This window comes from Enoplosus armatus, chromosome 11 (genome assembly GCF_043641665.1).
Source record: "Enoplosus armatus isolate fEnoArm2 chromosome 11, fEnoArm2.hap1, whole genome shotgun sequence".
Taxonomy (NCBI): Eukaryota; Metazoa; Chordata; class Actinopteri; order Centrarchiformes; family Enoplosidae; genus Enoplosus; species Enoplosus armatus.
The window spans coordinates 18,099,726-18,121,151 of NC_092190.1; the positions used below are offsets into that span (position 1 = coordinate 18,099,726).

General features: G+C 41.3%; 1 protein-coding gene across 2 annotated transcripts in view; it reads left to right on the plus strand.

Annotated features, from left to right (window-relative positions):
* The first annotated feature begins 18,296 nt into the window (after positions 1-18,296).
* Positions 18,297-21,426, plus strand: part of stxbp5l (syntaxin binding protein 5L) — a 120,902-nt gene continuing 117,772 nt past the window's right edge. For both annotated transcript variants that reach the window (XM_070914314.1, XM_070914315.1), the window contains exon 1: positions 18,297-18,464. In XM_070914314.1, coding sequence (XP_070770415.1) covers positions 18,297-18,464 — 168 coding nt within the window. The remainder of the gene's footprint in view (positions 18,465-21,426) is intronic.

Consider the following 21,426-nt stretch of genomic DNA (forward strand, 5'->3'; position numbering starts at 1 on the left):
TGTCGGCAACAATGTCTTTCTTAGTATTACCACCGGGGGTGCCAAATTTCATACAATTTTAAAATTGTGTGAATAGTGGCTTTAATGATTAGAGTATTTTTACATGCTGCAGTTGATTCTGGGGATTCTTTATTTGTTGACAGTCAATCTGCGTTATGTTGTATTCATCAATGTTATTGAGAACAACATCTAATTAAATAAATGTGTCTAATGTAAAAGGTGTTGCTCAAAACCACAAATCAATGACAATTAACATCCAACAGCTCCTCTGAGCTTTTTAGCCTCTTTTAGCTCTAGTTTTGGTTTTACATTTACCGTATGGTGTCACACCAACCCACCACAGGCAGCCTTTTCTAGCAAAATATGCTACCTGCAGGAGATTGGTACTATAGGAACACCCGCTGGTTGACCTTTGTACTGTACATTACCCACTCACCACACTGCACTCGACTGAAAAATTGTGAGAGGGTTGCTTAGCTGACATTTGGTGCACCAGAAAAAGTGCTATGGTGTACTTCATATACATTATTCATGTGACCACAGAACATCCTGTTCATCTTGCTGGAGGATAGCACTGGTGATAGGTACACCAGATCCTGTGTAATGGCTAAAAATCTACTGGCTGTATTAGATTGAGGTGAAAATGTCAAGCTCTGCAGAGGAGCTTGGTGAGGCCTGACACCTCTGGGGCAGCCCAACAAGCCCATACATTCCTTTTAAGTTAGAGGATGGACACCTGTAGGGCAGAGCCTCAAAGGTCAGGATGAAAACAGGACCTGGCCTCATTAAAACATCCCCCACCCTTTAGGACAGCTCAATTAAAAACCTAACCTCACGCTGTGCCATTGATCTGCCAAGGCAAGCCCGAGTGTGAGGAGATGGGGCTGGGTTACAGGGTGAACAGAACTCGGTAGGGAATCCACAACGCTGTAAAAAAAATAAAATGATGGGACCTTAAAGATCAGGTATGGTGGTAATAGATTGTTGTGCTTTGATGAGTTTAAACATGGATACGGAAGTTTGAGCTGTCTGCCTTCTGAGGATGTCTTTATTATTAACCTTTTCCCCCCTGTATTAATGACCATTGATTGGGACACAAGTATTCATACATGCATGTGAGCTCATTTGTTTGTGAAAGAAAGAGAATAATTTAACAGAGAGGGAATTAAGGTTGCGATCCAGGGAGCGAGCGGAATTTCCCTGGGACAGGATTTGAAGGGTGTGGTATATAGCTGTTCTTTTTGTTGTTGTTTTTGTGTGTGTGTGTGTGTGAGAGAGAGAGAGAGAGAGAGAGAGAGAGAGAGAGTGTGTGTGGATGGAGACTCACAGAGGCAGGTTGTAATGACTGATGCTTCACAAGGTTTGCCTGAGAAGATTACATAAGGATCGATTGCGTGGAGGTGTCTCTGTCACTCTTCATCCAATATAACCGGAAGATTAACGACTTAATGATCGACCCTGTGTGTCTGTCTGTCATTCAGCCAGCAATTCTCTTTCATCGCCTACTTTGAAATCTGCAATCTCTTAAGAAGCTAAGGCTATTTAATCTATTCATCTTTACATCCATCTATGCGTGTCGGGACGTGCGGGCGAAGATTTTAGTAGTTTTTACCTGCAACCTTAATTTTCTGTTTGATTTCTAGATACCACTTTATTAGAACACTTACAGCACTGTAATAGCTGGAAAGCACTGCAGTCGACAGTGCAAAATTCAATATGGCTGAACAGTTCAAAGTGTTACAAAGCCTGCCCTCTGAGCTTGGTCTGCAGCTGGGTTGTGGCAGTTTTTTTGCAAACAAGAAAACAAAACTTGAGATGAATGCTACTGTCAGCAGGCTAACATACTCACTATGTCAATGCTAGCACACAGATGTTTAGCAGGTATAATGTTTACCATGCTCACTGTTTAGTGTGTTAGCATTCTAACAATTGCTAAATAGCACTAAACACAAAGTACATGCAAAAGTAACGACATTCCCATTAGCCTAGATCTTAGGCTAATGGGAATGTCGTTACTTTTGCATGTACTTGGTCATAAAGTTAAGGGATAACCAAAATGATAATTCATCCTGAGAGGGACATGAATGTCTGTACCAAATCTCATGGCAAACCATCCAAGAGTTCGAGACATCTCAACATCCAGTTCGAGTCCAACCAAGGACCTTTGTTGCATGTCGCTCCCCGTCCCTCTCCTCTCATTTCATGTCATCTCTATACTGTCAGAACCTCAGGCATAGAAATGGCAACAATGGACTGCCCTTGCCGACCCTTGACCCATGCTGCTTGTATGACTGGACTGGGTTAGTCCTCTTAAAGTGTCAGCCTTTTCCTTGTTTCTGTTTTTTGAAGATGGTGTAGTCAGTAAAGAACAATTTGTAAGAATGAGGAAAAACAAGAGAACTACAGCACTAAACACAGCAGTAGATTGTTGTGTCCACTGAAAGCGAGGCAGAAACTGAGTGGCTGTTCTGCTGCTGTTGGCCATGCTTGGCTCATATCGCAGCGACCGTGACAAACATCTGTCCTTATTTAGAAGCTGAAACCTTTTCTGGAAGCATTTCACATCTATTTTGAAAAGAACAACCATTATTCACCTTAATTATTCATGAGAGTCACCACACTCTCCAGCCAAGGACAGTAATGCATGTGAGGAGGTCTGTCTATTTTGGCCTGGGATACAGTATGGGCCTCTTTATACCTGGCATTAACATCCATCATGTGTCTCTGATGCAACTAAATCATAGCTGCATTGTATCCTGTGTTATAGTACTTCTTTCTCAGATGTCTTTTTATTTGTTTATTTTCATTTGCTGTTTCAGTTATTATAATGATTAACTGGCTTTCATCAATCTAAATAAATGTAAAATATTCACCAAAATATGTTAAAATTTGTGCCAACCACTTGTGAAGCTCATCTGACTGTAAACAAAGCACACCTACCCGCATTTTACCCAATGGCAACTGATTTTTGTCCAGTAAACAGTGTTTAAAATGCGCTTTGTTTCAAGTTAGTTGTCTTTGCAAAATGCTAAAGTCTTTTCCTGTGAAACAAAGTGTAGACATACAGCACATTGTAAAAAAAAATTTAGTCATTGAAATATTTAATACAGACAGAAAAAAACAAAAAGCCGGAGACAGAGCTGTCGGTGTGTACACGTTAGGGTGTCAACAAGACAATGGATACAACTACTGAATGCTTTCGTTTGTCATGATATGTCACTGCTCCTGCGCATCAAGCAAAGTGACCCCTGAGGGTTGATTTGAGTTGACTATTGACAGAACGACCAGTAGCATGACCTTCCAGGATCTTTGATCATTCCTTTCTCCGTGGGGAACTGGGACTGTCACTCAGCCGCTATCATGGGTGATTAGCTTTTGAGTGATTTTCACTCCCGCTCTATTGTTCTGTACTGATACAATGAGACAATGATAATTATTTTTTTTAGATCATTTTTTCAGGCATTTTGTCTTTATTGGCTAGTGACAGAGTGACAGGATGACATGCAGCAAAGGGCCCCAGCTGGAACCGAACCCAGGATGCTCTACCAGAGTGTTTAGAATGAAATTTCTTTAAAATCCATAGCCAATATGGTGCCCTTTAAAAAAGGCTGTGCCTTATATCAGAGCTTAAAGGGTGTTGCCAGACAGTGTCCACAGCTTATTGTGTGAGGAGAAACAAAAAGCAGATCTTGTTTCCATAACAGCAGACCTTTTATTTCAGTGTACCTGTCGTACTGCTTGTATCGAGGGCGGCCAGACGGCCCCATTAAATTAGGAGAGTTTGAATTTGCAAACACAGCCCACAGTGTCCCAGCAGGGCCAGTCTTTGTCCTGATAATTAGACTGAATTTATGCTTTGTTTTGAAAATTGTTACCAAGGCAGAATATAGGCTCAAGCAGGACGATTAACAGGTTATATTAGTGTTCTAAATGGAAACTCACTACTCCCTTCCCTCTCATCAGTGTGGAGGACAAACGGAGATAATGACCATAACATCTCTTGAAAAGGAAGCTCAATGCATTTGTTCTTGTTTAGATTATTGTATAGTGTATATTATGCATAGACATTGTCGTGGGAATTTCAGGAAAACAGAAGACTGGCAACAAGGGAGTAGTTCACACACATAAGTGTTGATATTTAAAGGGACAAATCATTTTCTTTAATCAGTAGTAATTAGATACAAATGAAGTTTCTTTTTTTCATGCAAAGAAGCTTGTTGTTATTCACATGAATGCATGCCCAATCAACTGATTATCATCTTAACCAGCCAAACACTAGTCAGTCCTGCACTTCAAACTGGTGGCCCATGTAACCTGTCATCTCCTTGTCAATTTTTGATGTGCCGTACTTTAACAGTACAGCTTTGTGGGTTTGCTGGTTGAATGTATACTGTACATACAATATCTTAATGAATTATGTCTACTCTATCTGTACGTAGTGGGCGGTGGATGGTGTTCGGATTCACTCTTGACAGCAGAGCAAAGGGTTCTGAACTTGTGACATGATTAGCCCTGCTGGACAGTTAGAACAGAAGCCTCATAATAATCTCTATGGATATGAATAATCCCCTGGAGCATTGACCCTCTCTTCTGTCCAATCATATACAGATATTTGCTGTGTATTCAAAGCCAGCATGAGGGCATGTGTAAACATTTGATGACACTGTGAGTAGCCGTACGATGACGACACTTCTGAGTAGCTTTAATTATCCTCAAAACACAATATATGTCACACCTAGCTAACATAAGTCTGTAAATAAAGAAGATATCCAGCCAAAACAACCAAGCGGTTGATGTATGACACACTTTTTCAGTATGCTCTGTGCTCATACTGTCATACTGTCACACCAGTGCTGTCTCCTCTTCAGCCTCAGGCTGTCTCTCCACAGAGGCCCTGTATTAATTATGGAACTTTCCAGACCCTGTCATGCCAAACTTCTCCACTAGTTGCCCTCACTGAGTTTCCTGCCCCAGCCAAGATCCAATCACCTGTCTGCTCTACTGTCCCTCATTCTCTCATCAACCTCCCAGTAAACAGTGTACAGTATATATAGACTAGGTTTCAGTACCTGTTTGGCACATTGTCTCTGGTGCCACAGCCTGTCTGTAATCTGTCTGCTTCCTGTCTGTGTTCTCACCATCCTGCCTAACCTGCTTCTTCACCTGTCTGTTCGACCAGTTGATCTTTGATTTAGTAAACTTCTGATTTTCTGTGTCTGCTTTTGTTCACACTTTGCAAGCAAACGTGTAAAAAAAACCCAGTGTGTTTATTGGGTGTCTATGTCATGAGAATTGGAATCTCTTCACAAGCAACGACTTTGACATTTTCGGCCATCAAGGCGGAAAGCTGGACTGAGCAATATTTTCCAGTGGGAAGATACCTGCAATCTCTTCCAACTGACAGGACTGCAACCTTTCATAATGTTGTTTCTGCACTGCCAGCAGTGTGGCCCAAGGGTGGTGTTGTTAGGCGGTCTGACAGGGTCAGCATATCTTGTTTCCCTAAAATCTGTTGTGAATACACTGCGTCCTTCAGTATGAATCCTAATGTTTTTGGTGGCCCCTGACCCTTTCTCTTGTGCCACTTTAGGCCAAAATATTAATTTGTGTACAAAAAATAGTAAAGTTTGAACATTGCCATGAGTGCCCATCACAATCATCAGGCCAAAAATGTACATTTGTAAGGTATGCCATAATAGGTACACAGCTAGGACACTTTCTGAGCACATTTATGCTTCCAAGGTGATAAAACCTTTTGATTTTAAAGACCCCATGGCCATTCCTCCAGCGGCACACTCAGGTGATGCTCTAGGAATAACAAAATTGTCTAGCAGGGCTTTAGACTTCAAGTCTTGCTCACCATGAAAACATTTATTAACTGAAATTAGTTACATTTGACTGAACCAAAAAATATCTAAAATAAATATCTTTGTGCTCTGATTTCTGGACAGTGTGTGTCCAGCAAAATGTGAGACATTGATAGTGAATGTATCAGCTGCATTTGCTAATGAACTGGGTGGTGCACTCCAACCCGGCTGTGTACGTCTATTCACGTCTCATCTGTGAACCACGAGTGGAGCCCAGTTCACGGTTGAAGAAAGCTGTGTCATCGAGTAGTTGATGGCGAGGTAATGATGAGAGCAATGAACAGTTTGCATGTTGCATTTCTAGATCATGCTTACACATCCCTACAATAAAAAGGTTATAACTCATGTGTGTGAGTTTGTCACTTTAACCTCTACGGATACATAATATTAACCATCGATGATCTGAGGCATGTGAAGGACTGCAAAACACCAGACTCCAATGGAGGAAAAATGACTGATTGGACGTTTATTGGATGATTCGGTGACTGCTGATTCTTCATTTATCTTTATCATTTATCTTCATGTTTTGCCTCAAATGCAGTAAAATTAGGAGCTTTAATACATACTTTGGTAGGAAGAAGTATTTCTTTTATTTCATTTTTTCTTTTTCATTTTCTGGTGCCACTCTGGCTTCACACCTCCTCTTCCACCCACCTCAAGGCCCTACGGGAAAAGTCCCGTGAGTCTGTGGTGTTGACGTCATCCCCTCATTATGCCAACTGTTGTCCAACAGAGGGACGTGTTTCTATGCCACCAAACAAAAGCCTCGTCTCTGTCTCCTGGCAAAGTGAAACTTTCTGGCCCCTCAGGAAACCAACTATTCATTAGTGTGTGACTCATTCATCTCTAAAGTGTGTTCAGGGCTTGTAGGTAGGAGCGACATTAACCCAGGGCTCCATTCTGTTTGTCTGAGGCCATTTAAAATAAAACCGTGCCGGAGCATGATTTGATACTGTCTTTACTCTTAATAGCACAATGATTCACCAGTCAAGTCAAAACCTCCAGTTACTCATCTGTGCTCATGATATGAATAATATTAAGAGATGGTTTTCCTCTCAGTAGTTTAAATGTTTTATCTTGATCTCCAACTATTTGCTGCTTTTCTCAGAGCCAAATTATTCTACTCTAATCAAGAGAAGATGGATGGTCTGTGCCCATGAATGAAGTGGAGTTGGAATGAGTTTTATAAAGTTTTACACTCATTTTTCTCTCTGTATCTGATCAAGGCATATGTTAAATAAGCTTTTGATCAACCTCTCTATGGCACTCGACAGAAGATGGTTATTTTCGGATTCAATTTAAAAAGACTTGGCATTTACAAATGATGATGCAAAAGTGTGGGCCAGCAATTTGGTGACACATCTTGTTAATGAGACATAATTGGCAAAGTGAGATGTTTCTTAGTTTCTCTCTTTTCAGTTTGACTTCATCCTCCTCTCTGACATTTTATCCTACTAGAACGTACCTCTGTTGTAGAACTTCACAAAGCAAAAACACACACAACTCAAGCATTATTTGAAAGTATAGACAGGTGGCTACATGAAAACCCACCACTGGATAGGGCCTTTAGAAGCCCCTCCTAAAGATGGAGCCACCAAAACAAAAACACAGGTTTGGAATCAACTTAAAAGGTGATGATATGTCAGTGTTGTGTTCAGAAGTTGCCAAAGAAATCAGTTATTGCAGGTTTAAATAAATGGACAAAAAACAAAAACAAAATCATACCCATTAAACTTTTCTGGGGCTTCTTAGGTTAACTATCTGGGCTCAGCCAGATCTCCAATGGAGGTCCACCATTGCACATGTAATTTCTTGGAGGTATGTGATGTAACTCTCTGTCACCAGCTTACATAATTGACAAAAATCCTCCAACTATGACTGGACCCTGAATCAACCATGTAGCAGTTCCTCTCTGCTGGTCTGACGCTGGCTGTGCTGAAGGGCTGATTTGACTGGAGACAGACTTGTTCCACCACACGACCATATGGCTGCTCCAGCAAACCCCTGGGACACAGCGCTAGCTTACTGCTGACGACATGGCATTCAACAGGCAGGCAGAACGCACACAAACACTATTACAAAAACATAAAGGTACTTTGAGTCTGCATTTTATTGCTCAATAGTGCTAATTTACATTACTGGTTTCAACTGAATGTTCTCTTTGAATAGTCAGCTTTCTCGTTCAGTTGTGAAATGTAACTCATATGTTAACTGTGGCTGTTGTTGCATCCCCACTGGCCAATAGAAGTCGATACAATATACACATTTATTAATGTTTCTTCAGGACTCAAAACAGACAGCTGAAGCCCTGTGCTAATGCTAGCTTCAGTCTCTCATTAGTATTTCCTTCATTAGTCTTCCTGAAAAGGGAAATGTATTCCTGGGGTTTACTATCCATATTTCATGATAAATGATCATCTACTGCAGCTCTTGCCATTAGATGCGCTAGCTTGGCAGTGCTCGTACTTCACTGATATTAGGTTTCCTTCATTTCCATGATACACATTCACAAATGCTTTTTTTGCTTGTGTTTTCCCACCATTAGTAATCTGTAATCATTGTTGTCTAAAAACACCATTGGGCACCTTTTGTCCTGCTATTATAGACATGTATTATGTATGTATTATGTATAATGTTCTGATTCTGATTCTGATATCTGAACTAGCCGTGGCCACACCAGTCACCACTGGACTACCCTCCTTCTGTCGAGCAGGTGACTTGTGGGTTTTTGTTAACGGCCGCTAAAAACTAAAAATATTATTATAATAAATAATGATACTGCATTCCTGTCTAGACAAATTGTAATGAACCGCAGTGCTGAGTGGTTATGTTCCAAGGCCGAAATGTTAATAATTAGCATAATTAAGAATGTCAATGGGATTTTGAATGAGGTTTTCCTACTTCTGGGACTGAACCCAGAAGTCCTGGTTTCATGTTAGATTTATATATGCACTTAAACACATACGCTTACACATGAACAAGTATAATACAGCTAACCATGCTTTAAGTGGCCACCGCTCCCTCTGCAGTCCAAGGATGTCGATTAATATTTTGATTTGGAGACAGCAGGGCACAATCTGCTGCTGCAGCTCCGCCTGCCTTCATCTCACCAGGTAATATTTTTAATTGGGCTGCAGCTTAAAGTTAAGGAAATTAAGAGCCTGAAATGGAATTTAAAAAAGTGCCAGTACTCAAAAGTAACAGCCTGCACAGCGTGCACATGCAGCTTTTATGAGTAAGGGGTTGTCTGTGTTTAAATGAAGGAGAAACTAGTGAGCTTATATTTACTGCATGCTAGTGCTAATGCTTTTCACACACTTTATTTATTATTTCACATGACTGACATGCTTTTGAAAGTCTTCCTTTTGGTTACTTGCCAAGATGAGTTTCAGCCCAGAAATTCTGTTCACAAAACTAAGTTGTTAACCCCCCCATAAGCTTATTGTATGTAAAAATAAAATACTAAAGGTTAGGGATCATAAGGGTTTAACATTTCAGCAGTGTCCCTTCCTGCCTTGCTCTGCCATAAAATTCTGTCATGTACTTGACTCAGTGTCACGTAACTTTAGATTTATGATCCCTTAACTGATTTATAAGGTATGTTTGAGAGGTGACAGTGGATCAAGGTCACAGCTGGCTATTGCCTCCTCACTGTGTCAGTTTCTGACACTGTAAACAAGGTCACGGATGCAAAAATCCAATCTGTAATCCACTGGATCCAATATACCATACTGGATGCAATAAATAGTTGTAAAACCAGACATGTGTAGTATTGTCATGTTGTATAAAGAAAGAAAGAAAAGCAGGATGACACTTCCCACCACAGGAAGAAGTAAAGGAAATATATTTATGGAATAATTTATATCATTTCTAAATCCAATGTCTGAATGTTGTCGGTACCAAGATCAAAACTTTCAAACCATTACATATCGAGTATATGAACCATTCACAAAGTAAAAGTGATCCATTATCAGATTATTGTCACCAAACTAGCAGCTGAAAGCGAGTAATAATTGTCCTCTAATTTGTTGTGATGTCTTCTAAATCGATTTATTCCTGAAGTGTGTCTCTGAGACCATGTTCACTCTAATGCAGATACATTTTAAAACACCTTTTTTCTGTCTGTTCTGGCCTTCCAATCAGTATAATATGGTGTTTTCCACCACAGAAAATGCAGCTTTTCGACAGACATTTTCCACAGTGGATACATGTGAAAATGAATGACTCACATTGCAGTTCAATTTGGGAAAATGGAGGCAAAACTCAGTATGTCTTTTATGAATTTTGTTTGATCATTTTGTAAACATGTGTACATGTGCTTTATTAATCCATCCAGAGAAGAATGAATGGATCAATACCAGTAAATACAATGTAACACACTCTGTGATTGCATCTGTATTTGTCTTTTATGCAGTTTACTTCCCAAAACAGTATTTGATTATTGAATATTTACTAGATTCATATTTTAAATATTTCTGCTGTATGTCACACAAGCTGTTTGTTTGCTGTTTGTTCAGCAGATATCCTGCAGTATGCAAAGAGATGAGGAAATGAGAAAGTGTCTTATGTATTGATATTTACCATGAGGAAATGTCACTGGATCCTTATAGGCTCATTGAGTCGCTATCTCTTCCACTAAAGGTTTGTGTTTGCTTGGGGGGTGGTGAGTAACTGCTCTGCACTAGCTTGTTATAAGAAACATACCATCTGCACTCAGCACCCTCTTTAAGAGAAATATCAAACACGGTTTTATCAGCTTTGAAATGCAGAAATGCATCTAAAGTAAAGAAGGAAAGTGGTCATTACTCGTCTTCGTCCTTTTGTAGATAATGAACCCTGAAAATCAGGTGTGCGTTTACCAGCTCATTTATATGGAAATCAACAGTCCCTGAAGGATCAGCCCCGCCTCTCAGGCCCTCACTTCCTCCACCTTGACTCAATTACATATGGTCCTACAGACAGGAATGAATCCTTAATTGGAAATTGATTAAAAAAAAAAACTTTTTGTGGCTTCACTTTGCTTCTGAACTCTGCTTCTGTGCACTTCTATCAAATCACCCTGCAGGTATTAATTGGGCCAAAGTGACTTAACAAATTGGTGGGTGGTCTCAGTCGCTGTTAATCAGCTCAGTTGGGGGGTGGGGGCACGGAGGAGTATTTTAAAAAGTTAGAGCTGGAATATATCTGAACGATAGCGTGTCTTTTCATGTGCTTGTTTCCAACTCATTCAAATGTTTCTTTTTTTCACAAAACCCCCATATCTCATTTACAAGGTACACAGCACATGTTAAACAACATGCTGGATATTATTCATTTCCAAAGCATAACCTCTATATCACACAAGTTTCCACATCTGATGGGCTCTACAGACATCTAGAGTCAGTAGTCAGCAGAGTCAGTGTACTGAAATTTGCATCTATTATTTGCAGCCTTCACATCCCACTGACACCTCCAATTTATTGAAATTTAATTGTAATATTCTATATTTAGTTTAAGAAAGAAAATAAAATATAAAGAGATTTTGAAATTGATCTATACATTCTATCTTACTGCAGAATTTTGTTTGCAACAAAATTACTATAATTATTCAAAAACGACGTGTAGAACATTGAAGACTGCCCTCTGATCAATTTCTGACTCCTTCCTTTCCTGTTTTGCTGGTGTCTCTTGTTTGATCGCTCTTTAGTTAAATAGTTAATTCTTAGAAACTTTCTCTCACTATTCCCTTTCTCTGTCTTGTATTGTATTTAACTTGTGAAGGCACCAGTGCCACACGCCTTGTTTACAGTAGGTTTGCTTTTCTTTTCATGATTTTAGACATACTGGATCCACGTCCCCTAGGACACACCATTCACCCTCAGAAAATTTTTATTTTAATTATTTGGATTTTTCAGATTGTATTTATTCAGTTAACTGTTCAATTGTACATGAAAGTCGGAGTGCTGTTTATAATTCTGGTGGACAATACTGAATCCTACCTCTGTTTTGTTCATCTATAAATTCAGTCAATATAATACCCACAGTGTGTTAGTTTACTTTATTTATGAAATGCACTCCCTGCATCTTGCTGACATTATTGTTTTATGAGGTCACAGAAAAACCATTTGAAATGCTCTGCACCTATGTTGCTGGTCAAACAGCTCAAAAGGGTGAGGTGAGTCTAGATCAAATATCTTCACGTCAAAGACAACAAGTGGATAAAGTGTCATAACTTCCTTCGACAAACATGAGTGTGCAGGGACAGCATGTGGGAGGTGCAGTCAGTAAACAGACAATCTCAAAACATTCTGCCTGGATGAAGTATTGATTACATATCCAGTGGGCTGTTTGTTTTCTTTATCTTGGGACTGGGGAGTCACATTGGATGTGAGAAATGATGGTAGATATTACGTGTACTCAGTAATGCAATTTTGAGGCACTGTTACCTTACATGATTTCCATTTTATACTACTTTATAATTCCACTCCAATGCATTTCAGCGAGAAATACTGTCCTTCTTTATTACATTTAGTTGAAGTTTATGGTTGCGATTTACTTGTAGATTAACAATTTGCATTCAAAACATATCATGGCCTTATAAACAAATACTACCTAACACATATAGAGGGTCGTTTGACTTTAGCACCACCCAGACGACATTAAAATGCTGTCTACAGGTTAATACATCAATAATTTAAAACCCCAATCTGTGATCCAAATGTAAACCAAAGGTCAGCCCTGCCCACCATCAAAAATTCAAAGCCCAGGACTGGAACCTGCTATCACTCTCAAAATACATTCTTGTAATACAGTGACGAACACTCTACAGCTAAATCTAAGAGACAGTCAACATGCGATCCACCATTAAACAAGACTTAAACTTATGTACCACATGTTCTGTGCAAAGTGTTGATCACTAACTCTTTGACTTTGCCTTTGTGCGTCATGGCTCAAAGGGTTCTAGTCAGCCTTGACTCTGTCATTCACAGTCACCCAACAACTTGGCCTTAATCAATTGTCATTTTATGACTGTACTTGGCCTTGGTGTGTGTGTGTTTGCACTAATTCCTTCTGAGCTAAAAACGCTTGGACGGATTTTTAATTACATCTGTTCTTAAAAATTAATCAACCCCTGCAAATCATCTCTGAGACACAGCTGACTGAAAACAGGGCCCATATTCCCATGATACGGAGGTCAAATGTGGAACCATTGTTCCAACTTGCCCTTCTTCCTCAATCATTGGTGAGTCATAATTATCATAATGGCCTTTCAAATATCCTAAGATTGTTCTTGATTGCAGCCACACATGTTGTTGCAAAGGAAAAGAACTGGGAACAACATAGTAGACATTTCATAACTGAGAAGTGACAATTAAATTATGACAATTGAAGTAATTGCGCAGTGACGACATCAGTGGTCTTGAGTAACACTCATCATCTCCGAATCATCTTATGAAATACTAAATATTCCTGTTTTGTTTTTTTTGTTATTACTTCATGTTTTATTCAATGAAAGCCACAAATTATCTCTGGCCAGAAATTAGCTAGCAGCCTAATTACCATGTGCTATCCAAAACAAAGCTCTTTGTGGGTGCATGTTTGTGCTGAACACCATTGTCTATGAACCAAACATAATATCAAGCTCACTTTCTGCATTTGTGTGTTTCCCCCATTGCTTGAGGTGTTATAAACAGTACACAAACACACAGACACAAACACTACCTCTTTGTATCCCTTCAACAAAGAATATTAAACGGTAATGATGGAACTGCTCAGCTCTGAACATCCTATGTGAAAAGCCCACTGAGGTTTAGTGCTTATAAGTAGCTGATCTAATGGTCTGGTGTGTTTGTGTTGTCGTCTGAGCCCCTAGACACTTCCTTGGTCATTTCAGCCGTTCCCCTGCCTTGCCACCCCGCAAAGAAAACTGTACCATATATCCAGATAGAACATATCAGACACTAACCTAATGGACAGTAAATGTTGAGGTCTGCACATTGCGAGTCAAGGTCAGTATTTTTCAAACACTCTTCCTGTTCTAGCTCTTGACATTGCATAATAATGGAACACGGAGTATATTGTGTTGAATGGCTCACGTTAAAAGCCCATATTCACACAGTTCATTGGGTCTGTTTTCACATCTATTCTTGGGTTCTACCTGCCCAGCAGGGATCCCTCCATCAGCACATTGAAGTGACCACAGTGTAGCGCTGAGCAAAGGGAACCTCTGCAGAGAATTGTGCTTGTTTCCGTGTTTGGTTTCCCAGTTGTACTCCAAATCTTGAAAAGTATATTTTTGATGCATTTTATATACTATCAAAATCCTCTTATTATGAGCACAGAGAGTCCATATATTTTACCTTATTTTATTTTTTAGAAGTGTTCAGAAGGTAGAAAAACATAACCAATGGTGAGAGGAAGACCTAAACACAGAGACTCATTACTCGAAAGGATCTTGAAGCCAGCACTCTTCTTGGGTAAAGCTTGCATGGACTCTGGACTACCTCAGGATGAGGATACGGGACTGCAGCACGGGGGCCCCACAGGGAATGGTCCTGGCTCCCTTCCTCTTCACCCTCTACACTGCAGACTTCATACACAGCTCTGCCAACTGCTACCTGCAAAGGTTCTCTGATGACTCTGCAATTGTCGGCCTCATCACAGATGGGGACGACGGGAAATACAGAGAACTGACCCAGGACTTTGTGGACTGCTGCCGACAGAGCCGCCTCCACATCAGCACAGGGAAAGACAACAAAGAGATGGTGGTGGACTTCTGCTGGTGCAAACACTCCCCTCCCAACCAGTGATGAGAGATGGTGAAATCTTACAAGTACCTGGGTGTTCACCTGAACTGGACAACACAACTGCACTGTACAAGAAAGGCCAGAGCAGACTCTACCTGCTCAGGAGACTCAGGTCTTTTGGAGTGCAGGGGGCACTCCTGAAGACCTTCTTTGACTCTGTGGTGGCATCAGCCATCTTTTATGGAGTGGTCTGCCGACAGGAAGAAACTGAACAAACTAATTAAGAAGGCTAGCTCTGTTCTGGGACGCCCCCTTGACTCACTGGAAGTAGTGGGAGAAACATGTCCCACCCCATGCAGGACACTCTGGCAGCACTGGGCAGCTCCTTCAGTGACAGGCTGCTTTGGAGAGATACTGCAGGTCTTTCCTCCCGGCTGCTGTCAGGCTCTACAATCAGCACTGCTCCCAGTAGACCACACACGCCGAAATGAACAATCCACTCTGCAATATCTACATCTCTCTATGTGCAATACAGTAAAACTCCTTTACCCATTCTGTGAACTTGTAAATTATAGTTGGTGTTTTTTATAACTGTTCTTTATACAGAACAGTTCTTTATAACTTTTTTTATAACAGTCTTTATTGTTTTTATTTATTATATCTTGATTTTTCTTATGTATCTTGCTATTGCACTATCCTGTATGCTGCTATAACAATGCAAATTTCCCCCGCTGAAGGATTAATAAAGGACTATCTTATCTTATCTTATCTTATCTTGTGACATCTGCAGAGCGTGCTGTCTTGCCAGCACTCTGGACAGCATTAGTGACAGAAACCACAAAGTGTAGTCTTTTTATCTTCTTATCTTAGATTGGAGAATAGGACAGACCGACCATGTGTGCTGTGCTTTGACTCCATAACATCAAGTATTGCCAGGGGGCAGAGGCTGGTGATGTAAGTGCTTATGCAATATCACTGGTCCTGAACATTCAAATGAGGTAATTATGGTTTTCAATTTCTTTTTATTTCAATTTTTCTTTCGCTGTATTTCTTTGGTTGGATTCTGACATTTTTCCCACCATCAAGTGTGAACTCATTAATGGTAGAGCACTGCACAGTGGCTTTATTTATTTATTTATTTGAAAATGATAGCATTTTGATCTGTATTGCAGTTGTCTGCAGGCACTGCCCTGGTAGGTCTTGGAGTTGGTAGATTCAGGGATGCTCTGACCTCTCAGATTTGAGTGGGTTGCAATCTAAAGTGAGAGGAAATCTACTACATTGTACCTTTCATAGGATATCTATATCATAGGGCATCTATTTCCCAGGGGTTTCAGCTGCCAAAAATGTGCTTTAAAAACAATCCTTGTTGGCAACAGCAGTGCCAATCAGCAATAATTTAACTTTGACAGTAATCAAAGTGAGAAATTAGTGGTGAGAAGCCCTTCATTCTGATGGAGTACCTGTCAAACTAGTTTCAAGTCTCATTTAGGTGATTTTTATGATGTTCTGAATAGAAACAGCTGCCTGGAAGGTAGGAAAGCAATCAAAACACTGACAAGAGGCTTTGGAAAATGGTTTGTGGTAATGCAAAGCATATTTTCTTGGTGGTTAATGGACCAAAATATGCAAAACTATGTTTAAGTGCATTCAAGTATTGTGAAGAACTAGTCAAATTGTAGGAAATGTGTGAAAACAGCAATATTAGAAGGACATTTTCAGAAGCACGAGGCTCACTCTCATCAGGATTCTGAACCAAAGACTATTTCACCCAAAATAAAGAATTCAGTCAATATTTACACACACTGGTCGATCAGTGCTTGCAGTCAAAATCGTCAATTGCTTTTCAGTATTCTTCTTTAGACTTTATTTTCACCATTCCAAACAAATATTTCCGTCAGCTTTCTCCAAACGTGAGTGTTATGTAGCTGGAGTTGAGTTCAGTATAACCTGTGGGGACCTCATGGGACCTCACCCTAAACGAACCTACATATCTCAATGGAGTTCTAACTAACATGGAGGTAAGTACGTTTAGTGCATTTTAGCACCTTTAAAAACAGCAGTCAAGTGATGTTTTACAAAAAGAGACAAAAAAGTTTTTAAAAAGACAAAAAATAAGAACTTACAAGAAGGACAAGACCAAACTGCACAGCATAACATGAAAGTGTGACATTGTTATTGAATCAAATGTGTTTTAACATTCGAGCGTGGCCTTGTGAGTGCTTTTCGGACAGCTGTTCTAAGAGGTTTTTAGACTGGACCTTGGAGTGCTCTACAGTCCCTTCTCTCACTGTGGTGTGGGAGGTTAATGGCTGTGTTATATTCAGAGGGCCTGAGTTGTAAAGCCTTGTAAGTTCAAAATGCAGAGAAGAGAAGCTAGAGAAGCTTGTTTTCTTTTGTTGTTTGTTGAAAGGAATAGTTCAGATTTTGGCTGGCATTGACATGGATGCATGGACATTGTCTCCCTCTACAGATCCTGTTGCTGGAGACATCGGGGTGAACAGCTGCAAATGAAGGCAGCCACAACACAGCAGTCACAAAGAGCTTTAACAATCCACAGCAGGATGCAACATCTTAGATATTTTCAGTGCTTCTCTCACAGACCTCTCTTTGCCATGTTTTGTTTGAGAATACTTCCATAAAGGTGAATGGATTCTTATTTCACTTTGGCAGAACTATTTCTTTGTTTTTCTTTTTGCCGTATCCCAGCTTCTTTTCCTTCATCATTGTGTATCTTTGATTTAGAGCTTTCACCCAATCGCTGGTGAGATAGATCGAGAGAGAGAGAGAGAGAGAGAGAGAGAGAGAGAGAGAGAGAGAGAGGAGGTGGGGGGCGGGGCTGGCTGGTTATGGTTTTCCAGCACCGCGGGCAGCTCCCGTCTCCTGTCTCTGGACTGCAGGGAAGACGCAGAGACACAGCTGGATGATACAAAAAAGAACCCGACTCACATCTATCCATAGCTTGACCTCCAGCTCACATCGCCGCACAGCGTCTTCTTTTTTTCTCCCCTTTCTTCTCCTCGATGGTTGACTTGTCTCGTTTTTCCGGCCTGACCGCGGAGTCCAACCGCGTTTAACTGCATTGCCTCTGCGTCTTCAGCCTGTTTCCCCCTCCTTCTCTTCCTGTTACTGGCAACCACGGCGCTGTGAAAGTGCTTTATTTTTGGGGAGGGGGGAGTGCACTGACCTGCTCGAAGTTCTTCCGATCTGCCCACTTGTGTCTGACACGTCTAAACATCGCTGGTTCCCTGGTTATGTTGTTGAGGTGTGGGATTTGTCTCCAAGCCCGGGACTGGATGTTATTTTAGGAGGCGGAAGGAAGATGAAGTTGAGTAGTTTCAGCAGCCGTCGGCGCGTGCTCTGATATGAGATAGGCGACCTGCATCTGCACCCTTGGCTCTACTCCTCAGATCAGAGTGGCTCAGACGCATTCCGGTTTTTTTTTTTGTGGACAACAGCCAGAGAGCAAGATGAGGTGCCTCTATGACTTTTTAAATTGCACCTAAGAGAGAGAGAGAGAGAGAGGAACAGAGTGGGTCTTTCACCCTGCTGCTGCTGCAGGAAGCGACGTTCCCTTTATCCAGCTGCCCGAACGAGTTGCATCTGAGAGGAGACCGATAACTCTGGGGAAACAAAGAAAGCAGAGTGGTCTTCTTCCTCTCTATCCCTCAGCTGAAAAAATATACACAAAGCACGATAGAAAATGAAGAAGTTTCGGAAGGTGCTGGACGGCTTGACCACCTCCTCACCGGGAGGGACTATCGGATCCCCATCGTGCGGCAGCGCGGCCGGGACTCCCACCGCGGCGCCAACTCCCAAAGACATCGACATCCAGGAGACGCTGGTGTCGGAAAACTTTCAACTCTGTAAGGTGGGTAGATGACGAGGTTTGTTCCGTTTTAGGACAAAGGACTGAGGTCCACAGTCCACAGTCAGTGACACCATGGATTCTGGCTTCCCCACATCATTCACACATATGATGTTTGTAGACAAAATGACGTCCACAGGCGCCGGTGCAGGCATTAATGAAGTGGAAAGGGATCGTAAAAGTTGAAAATCTGGAGTGAGTTCAGCTGCTGCGCTAGATTTGGTGGCATGCTGTTCTCTGTTTGTGCTGAAAGTTCAGCACCACGGCCAGCTCCTCGTCTCCACTTCCCCTGAGAACAGAGACAATTTTAGACAAAACAGAGAGAAGCATTCAGAGAAGAAGACAAACGCTCCTGGTTCTTATCAGCCTCAGTGGCTTTTTTTGTTTGTTTCAGGGCCTTAACGGCAACGAATTGTTGAAACGTTATTCCATTAGGTACCCATTGTTCATCTACATAAAGCTTAGTCCCCGCGGACACGTGTGCACGACGGGTGAAGCTGGCGTGTGCGTGTGTGTGTGTGTGTGTGTGCGTGCAGTTTTGGGTACACTCCAGCTCCCACCAGTATGTGCAGAACATGCGCCCCGTCATCAGCATGCTGAACGGTCTGCAGTAGCCTGCACACATGTGATATAAACAGTCCAAAGGAAGTCAATGAATAGCAGCCTCCCCGTTGCATCAGCGAGCAGGCACGAACGGAGTAGGAGCGATGACATAACTGGTGTCCCTCCCTTGCATAAAAAAAAGTGCCCATCAAGCCAGCGGAGGGACCCTGCAGTAACTGTCCTAGCGGATGTGCTTTTCACCGAGAAGGAGGGAGAATGACGGAAGGGATGTGGATGGTTGGATGGTTGAGGGGGGGTGGAGGGGATAGACGGGGTCTGGGGTATTTATAGCAGCCTCTGCCGCCCATTGCAGCTCTTCTCTGGATGCATTTTGGAGCTGACTGCAGAGATGATTCCTCACCCTTAAAGAAACGGGGTGAATTTTTGGATACGCTGTGAATTATTCATTGACAACCCAGGAGAAACCGGGTTGTTTGTGGAGCTATATTATTATGGAGCAGAGTGATACTGGTGGAGTGGTAGAGTTTGTTTTTTTGTGTTATTTGCTTCTGTATAGAGGAGCTGGAGGAGGAGGAGGAGGAGGAGGAGGGAGGTTGATTCACAAGCTGAAAAGGATGCTGCAGAGCACCCTCGGCAGACAGGCAGACAGGGAGGAGAAAGTGCTGGAAAAGAACAGCATGGTTGCCTGGTCCCATGCAGGAAGCTGCTCCTCCTTCCATGAGCAGCTTAATGCATGGCTGTCATTAAAGACACTGAACCAACTGAAAGCCTTATGAAAAACCCATGAGCACACAAATATTCCCTCCACTCCCACCACCATCACAGTTCTTCAGTGTTTTTATTTGAGTCTGTGCAGGTGCTGTCTGTATGTGTGTGTGAAAGGGAGAGAGAGAGCCAGACACAGAGGAAGAGGCAGTAGAGTTGCACCAGTTATGTCTATCAGTTCCTTTTCTTAGTGCAGACAGGGTTCAAGGTGAGACGGAGAAGTTATTCATATTATTGGCCCATTATATAGTCACATTTTAGCCACTATGTCCATCACATCATCTATTATCCTTTGCTAAAGATGTGTTTGGGCCTTAATCTCATTGGCACCCTTCTGCTCACCTCAGGTAGAGCTTTAAAAACATGCTAAAATAAAAAAAATGAGTAAAGTCAGTATTTTGAAGGATGGAAGATTGAGTGTCTGCCTTGTTTTTGTCTCTCTCGTCATCTCATGATGCAGAATGGACATAGACATGCACACACAGAGACCTTACAGACCATGTTCATTGGGCAAAGAAATATGTGCATGGTTTGTTCCCAGTCAGGTTGAAAGGAAATGTGTGTAAATGTAGAGGTATCTATAAATATGTTTCATGTAAATCAAACATGCATCTCTCCAAATCTAGCCAGTAAATCACCAGTAACACATGAATGCATTTTTCACATGAGCACAGCAGAGAGAAATACTTGGCAATCACCTAAATTTTCCATTTCCATTCATTGCCCCAAATATTATTAGATCGCATCTTCGCTTTCTAACAGGGATATCAATCTGTGAGCTGGTGCAGTATGTGTGGGTGGTTTTGGTATCTTGGCTAACTTCTCAAAGTTAGTCATGACTTCTGTCCTCACTGTGCAGTGTGGGAAGATGCAACGACTCATTTTGTTTGGATTTATACAGTATTTTTATGTGTTGATAGTGAAAAGTGCTGTAGCACCCAATAGTAGAGGTGCTGAAACAAGGTTTTGGTGAAATCTCGCTCAGACTGATGGAGTTAAGAAGGGGAACGGGAGGTACCCAGGTGGCCCCCGTTTACAGCAAAATGAGCTAATTTTGTGTTAGAGAGAGAAAGTCGTAGAAACAGACAGAGAGAGGGAGAGAAAGAGAGAGAGGAATTGAATAGAACTGCATTATGTTGGTTGTTAATTAAAATAATTGAACTGAATGATACCATAAGAAAGTATTTATGAGAATGATAGATCAGATAGAAACACCCATCTTACTCTTGTGACCACCAAACACTAACCACCTCACCAACCCTAATTTGTGTTATTTTATAGTGTAGGTATATGCATGTTAATTTGTATGAAAACAAAGAACCCCGAATATTGGTCTCTCTCCCTCAATCGACCATGTCAGTGTTGTGTCGGTGTTATGATGTAATGGAACTAAAGCAGAGGACAGAAGGAAGGCCGGAGGCTAAATGATGGTTGAGGCAAAGCAGGCTTTATGTATTCATTGGCTGGCAGTTTTCAGGCTTTTTCTTTTAGGTTTCATTGAAAACCAACAGATTCCACAATGTTTTGGGGTTTCAACCATAACAGGCCATAATGTGTTGTTTTAGCCTAAAATATGGGTAAAATCGAGTCTGTTTAAATTCAAAAACAGATGTGGCTCCAACACAAAACTCTTTAA